Source organism: Solanum stenotomum, chromosome 3 (assembly GCF_019186545.1).
Source record: "Solanum stenotomum isolate F172 chromosome 3, ASM1918654v1, whole genome shotgun sequence".
NCBI lineage: Eukaryota > Viridiplantae > Streptophyta > Magnoliopsida > Solanales > Solanaceae > Solanum > Solanum stenotomum.
The window spans coordinates 1,761,226-1,767,652 of record NC_064284.1 but is presented as its reverse complement, the minus strand read 5'-3'; the positions used below and the strand labels follow the sequence as shown (position 1 = coordinate 1,767,652).

Sequence of the window (6,427 nt, the reverse complement as noted above, 5' to 3'; positions counted from 1 at the left end):
CTTAAGTTATTTGTTTAGCGGTCCAGCTCGTATGCTCATACATTCCATGTACTGATGTCAGTTGGCCTGCATCTTATTATGATGCAGACGCAGGTACCCAGGATCAGCATCCAGCACGCCGTTGATCCAGTTGAGCACTCCAGAGTCAGTGGTGAGCCTCATTGCTTTCCGGAGGACTCGATCATTTTGTTCTTTTAGTTTTGTTTTAGTAGGATGTTGCGGGGTTTGTCCCAACATCCATCTCAGTATTATAGAGGCTTCATAGACAGTCAGTCAATTAGTTTGAGTCTCTCTTTTGTGTATATGTATAAATATTCTATTTTGAGACTCGAGTTGCCTTTTTGGCCAGATTTGTATCATTTAAGTTGTCTTATGACCTTTCATTGTATTGAGTTATTCGGTTGAGTTAGGTTTCCGCTGAGTTAAGAAAGTCAGGCCAAGGGTTCACTTGGGGCCAAGAATGGTCTCCGATTGCCGATCCCGCCCAGGGTGTAGGCTCGGGGCGTGACAGTAAATGCCACTAAAACAAATCTGGGCAATTGTTGTATCTTTACTAACAATTACGAAAGCCACAAAATATGCTTTATATCACATTTCTAACGTAGTTTTTTAAGGCAATAGTAATTGTCTCTGAATAAATGCCGCAAAAAATAAATACTTTTAGCTGCAATAATATTGATCTTTACCGGCCCTCAATATAAATGCCGCTAAAGGCTTTAGCGACATTGGATCCAATGACATTTGATTAAATGCCGCTAAATATTTTTGCGGCAATAAATATTGCCACTAAAAGGAAAATTAATTGCCGCCAAAGGCCTCTTTTGGTGTAGTGGTACCAACAAAATCAATCAAGCCTTTTCCATCAACATAATCAAGATTCTGTAATTAAGCTATGGGTTAGTCATGTCCCTAACCCTAAACTTACGTAATTACACAACTTAAGATAATATGGATTTTAAAATTCTCTACCATTTGAATAAATTACAAAAAATCCATTTTTTCCTTCTCTCTTACAACTTTGTTTGTATACAATGTATGTGGTACAAATGTTATTGTTAATACATAACCTCAATTCTTTCAAACCTAAATCAGTATTAATCTAATTATAGTTAGGTGTCTGATACATAACTTGTGTATCATTTGCTATAATTAATATCGGACGAGCTCCGCAAGTTGCAAAAAATCTGAAATTATTGTAATTTTGGAAACTTTCGGAATATGATATAATTAGTGCCCAATTTGTTGGAGTTTCTGTACTTTATATAATAAAAGAACTTCAAAAAGATTTTAAAACATAGTTTGTTTCCAATCTGTCATTGTCATCAAATACTACAGTAAAACATATTCATTACTAGAAAAAGTTAATTCCATCAAATAGAAAAACATAGTTCTTGAAGGTAACAGTAAACTGGTAATCTATGACTTTGGTGAGGAACTCATGCAATCCCAAATTCTACAGTAAAACATATTCATTACTAGAAAAAGTTAATTCCATCAAATAGAAAAACATAGTTCTTGAAGGCAACAGTAAACTGGTAATCTATGACTTTGGTGAGGAACTCATGCAATCCCTTGACAACATCACCATGGCCTATTTGCTTCTCAGCCCTCAAAACTTCTGAAGTTACAACATCATCCCGGACTATAAACCTCTCCGCCCTTGCCAGAACCTTGAATAAATCTGAACAGATTACTTTGCTGGAAATCAGACCGAGCAAACTTTCATCATTGTCACATAGAGACAACAACATGGAGACCACTAGGAACGTAAACTTATCCACAAGAATTAGATGCTCGATCGGATGACGGTTACTTTGCTCAGAGGCAAATTTGAGTCTTGTTCTCCAACAAGACATCAAACAATCCAATACCCAACTCAAAGCTAATTGTTCTCTGTGCATAATCATGCATATCTATTTAAAAGAAACATAAGTTAAATATAATGTATGTTAGATATCTAGTTATATTAAACAAGCTATTAGTATTATACCTTTCCTAAGGAAAAGACCAAATAGGTAGCCCTAGCTGAAACAGCATACTGGGATGGATCTGGTAACGAGAATACCTGAGACAAAAAAAAAAAGTAAATGTGATAACAGATTACTAAATGAAGGAAAGGAAATAAATTAGAAACAAAGAGCAAGTATGAGTTTATACCATGACACAAGAAAGGATTTTCTTGAAAAGAAGTTCAGGACTCAACATTTGGCAAAACAGGTTGAGCTGACCAGCAGCAGCTCTTCGGACTTCGTCATCATCATCACAAAGTAGCCAGAGATAGGCAGAAACCAAATCCGTCCTTTAATTTTCACAAAAAAAACACTAAGACATAGCACCAAAAAATGTTTGGGGAACTTGGAAAGCACCATAATTTACTACCTGGTAGCATCTGGTCCAACTGCCTTACACAGTTCATTTAGTTCTTCTGGTATCATAGGAAAAACTCCCCAATATTCATCCTGTTAAAATGGATAAGCAGATAATGAATATAAGTTTTTTCACCAAAGTACACTGAAAATGCATGCCATCAAATCCATTCAATGTTTAGTGAGCTACCTGAGCATGCTCAACTACCAATTCTTGTGGCTCCAATAGCTTCCTTGAAGCTGAACAACCCCCCTTCACAGCTGATATCCCAACAGAATGTTCATCTAAAAGAGAACCAACAGCAAGCTCATTCACACTAATTTTAGTTGAAAACCCCTATTTAGTTCTACAAACCAATGTGAAAAGTGCATTACATAAGAACTGATCAGTCAATTGTACTGGTTTCCTTATCCACTATAATATTACTCTCTGTACAAAAAAGAACCAAAGAGAAGCAGAACTAGAAAGAAATTCTTCTACATGGAATAGAGATCAATAAAAGCTTCAAACGAAAATAAACTACTTTCAGAAATCAAAAACTTGTAATTTATTAAAATGAAAGAAGTAATTTCTTGAAACACATTATTCTCAAAAAAAATTACTTGAAACACATATCAAGAGACCAACCTTTTTGTGTTTGCTGATTCACAAGTTTTAGAACCAACATCAAGCTCATTCACACTAATTTTAGTTGAAAACCCCCTATTTAGCTCTACAATCCAATGTGAAAAGTGCATTACATAAGAACTGATCAGTCAATTGTACTGGTTTCCTTATCCACTATAATATTACTCTGTACAAAAAAGAACCAAAGAAAAGAAGAACTAGAAAGAAACTCTTCTACAAGGAATTGAGATCAATAAAAGCTTTAAACGAAAATAAACTACTTTTAGAAATCAAAAACTTGTAATTTATTAAAACCAAAGAAGTAATTTCTTGAAACACATTATTCTCAAAAAAAATTACTTGAAACACATATCAAGAGACCAACCTTTTTGTGTATGCTGATTCACAAGATTTAGAACCAACATCAAGCTCATTCACACTAATTATAGTTGAAAACCCCCTATTTAGCTCTACAATCCAACGTGAAATGTGCATTACATAAGAACTGATCAGTCAATTGTACTGGTTTCCTTATCCACTATAATATTACTCTGTACAGAAAAGAACCAAAGAGAAGCAGAACTAGAAAGAAATTCTTCTACATGGAATTGAGATCAATAAAAGCTTTAAACAAAAATAAACTACTTTCAAAAAGCAAAAACTTGTAATTTATTAAAACGAAAGAAGTAATTTCTTGAAACACATTATTCTCAAAAAAAATTACTAGAAACACATATCAAGAGACCAACCTTTTTGTGTATGCGGTTGCTCAATAGTCGCAGCAAATTTTCCAATTTTTATTGCAGCTGCTTCCCTCACCCTATTCGAAGGATCCCGACATAGTTTGATGTATAATGTTTTCAGCTCGTTTTGTAATGAAACTGAGGCATTGGCATAAGCTATGTGAAATAACCCACATGAAGTGGCTCGGGCTGTAGACCATATTTGTTCTGCTGTAGCTAATCTCTATAACATAACACAAAATGAGAAAGAGAAGATCATAACACATAGATCACTACATTAACTTACAAATAAATAGACGGCTGGAATATCAAACAGAAAAGAATGTCATGAAGGAACACCTCCCGGAAAAGAGAAATACATTACCAGTACAGTACCTTTACTAACGGGTTGAAGTATTCTGTACTGTGTTCTTCCCTAAGCTGGCTACCTATGGTGCAAAGAGACTCCATTACTTTTTCTCGAACATCATTATTCTCTGCCGTGCAAATATTCTCCAAGGGTATAAGCAAAACGTAACCATGATCAATCCCTCCCACTAATGGAATGAAGTTGCCCAAGTAGTGGGCCAGAATTATTAGAAGGTAACTTGGGTCATCATCTTGAACTCGACACAGTAGCGGAATCAACTCTAATCTTGTTCTAACAGGGCCTAGATCTTGAGCGAGAGAGGTTAATTGCAAAAACGAATCCAATTGCAAGGTAGCTATACCCTCCATCACTTTCTCCACATTCATTGCGATACAGGTTCAAGATTCTAAGCTCAAGAACAGTTTCTTGATTTCAACTCCCCTATTAACCGCTTCGAACTAAACTGTGGAGTTTACCCCTGTTTTTATCATTTTATATTATGCGTACAAATATATTAGTAGGCGTTTGCCATGAAAATTAGAAACTGCCTATTTTATTTTATTTTTAAAAAATTATAGTAAAAAGTTAGAGGTAATGAATAAATGGGCTGATTTTTGTAAAAAGATAAAAAGTTGGGATAATAGTTTAAAATATAGTAATATTGCTTCAGTCCCATTTTAAACGTGATACCACTTTTTTTTTTTAGTACGTCTCAAAAAAAATGCTAACTTATTGAAATAACTTATCTTCAAAAAAAAATTTATTCTTAATAAAATAATTTACAATTACACAATATGTAAGGATGACTTTAGACAACAAGTTTCAAAAGTTTTTTCTTTTAAAAATATTGTGCCAAATCAAACGGTGTCATATACAATGGGACGAAGGATTAGTAAAAAGTGAAAACAAGTCTTGAGGTGTTTTACAAGATCTCAAAAAAAAAAAAAATCGAGTTGTTATTGGTATTTTATGGTCAAATGAGGATTTCCGAATAAAGTACCTAAATAATATATTCATAGTCAAACAACTATGTAGGACTTGCTAGGAAAGATATTTTGTGATGATGTTTAATTTTTACCTCTCATGGCAATTATAATGTCTTATAAATTATGCTCCACATTTGTATAATATTTATGCTCCGCTACACATAAGCTAGATTTTTAGGGGAATAATTAAGGATCAACCATATTGACATATCTGAAAATAATTTATAATGTGAAAACACATAGGTAGGGAGTTGATCTTTGTTATTCATTCAATCTGTCTTCAAAAGTACTAAAGGAAAATAGTAACTTTATGTGAGATAGTTTGACTTGACACAGAATTTAAGAAAAAAATGAAGATTTTTAAAACTTGTGATCCAAAATGAATAATAAAAATTTGTGTGGTTGTAAATCATTTTATTAAGGGTTAAATAGATAATTTATAATTAAATTGTTAATTAATATAAAAATATGAGTAGAATATAAATTATTTGTCTCAATGTATCCGAATAATGAAATACATCTCTACAAGGTGAAATAAGAGTGATGAAACTAATTCGGAACTACGGGAAGAAAGAATGTTCCATTTTTTAAACTTAATAATTCAGAAAGTAATAAATGAATTTTGAGATAAATGAAATCACAATAAGCATCAATTTTCTCAAATCGAGAAACGGAACTTCGATCGGAATTCTAAGCGATCGAAACTGTTTAGAAAACTACGATCTAAGGCAGTGAAGACGTTGGCTGTAGTGTGCTTCAAAATTACAAGCCATGTGATGTGAGGGATGAAACTTATAAGATTTTACTAAACCAAGCAGATTGCAAATTCAAATTTGTCAAAACATTTTCTCAGACACTGCAACAGAATGCACCAACTTTACCAAAGCATTTTCAGCTGTTTTTAGAGAAATAGCAGAGATTCATAAATCACAACAAATTGCCATATGTTTTTCAACTTTAGATTATGCAAACTAGTAATAGAGGAGTTTAACCAAACAAAATCACAATAGCAGCGTAAAAATAAAGATATTAAAATATCACCTTAAGCTTCATTATCTGGTCACGAAACTCAGCAATCATATTCATTCGACGAGATTGCAATCTATTCTCTACGAATGAGCACTCAAGAGGTCAAAATCGAGGACGCTGAGGATTTGCTTTTCGAATTCGACTTGGAAGCTGAATTACACAGAGATATCTCATGCGAAGTTTCAGTAATGCTATTGCTTCTGAAATACACCTCAGAATTACACAAGCTGATCACTGATCAATAACAACTCTGTTACTGAAAATAGAAAATAAAATTTGAATTGATAGTCTTGTGTTCGAATGTGTCTTACTTGGAGGAGGATATGCCGATATGGCAGAGAGAACGG

At 33.5% G+C, this 6,427-nt stretch overlaps 1 protein-coding gene across 1 annotated transcript; it reads right to left on the bottom strand.

Annotated features, from left to right (window-relative positions):
- Positions 1-1,475: 1,475 nt before the first annotated feature.
- Positions 1,476-4,451, bottom strand: LOC125857676 (serine/threonine-protein phosphatase 2A 65 kDa regulatory subunit A gamma isoform-like). Its single transcript, XM_049537286.1, has 8 exons — positions 4,092-4,451; positions 3,723-3,939; positions 2,767-2,796; positions 2,557-2,651; positions 2,380-2,459; positions 2,158-2,299; positions 1,991-2,065; positions 1,476-1,913 (listed from the first exon to the last, which is right to left on the bottom strand). The coding sequence occupies exons 1-8, from the start codon at positions 4,449-4,451 to the stop codon at positions 1,476-1,478; spliced, it is 1,437 nt and encodes a 478-aa protein (XP_049393243.1).
- Between the last annotated feature and the right edge of the window lie 1,976 nt (positions 4,452-6,427).

Coding starts and splice junctions, on each gene's coding strand:
- LOC125857676 (XM_049537286.1), bottom strand. CDS start 4,451: ATGAATGTGGAGAAAGTGATGGAGGGTATAGCTACCTTGCAATTGGAT. Junction 2,652..2,766: donor TATAGTGGATAAGGAAACCA/GTACAATTGACT, acceptor GTTCTCTTTTAG/ATGAACATTCTGTTGGGATA. Junction 2,460..2,556: donor TGGTAGTTGAGCATGCTCAG/GTAGCTCACTAA, acceptor CCATTTTAACAG/GATGAATATTGGGGAGTTTT.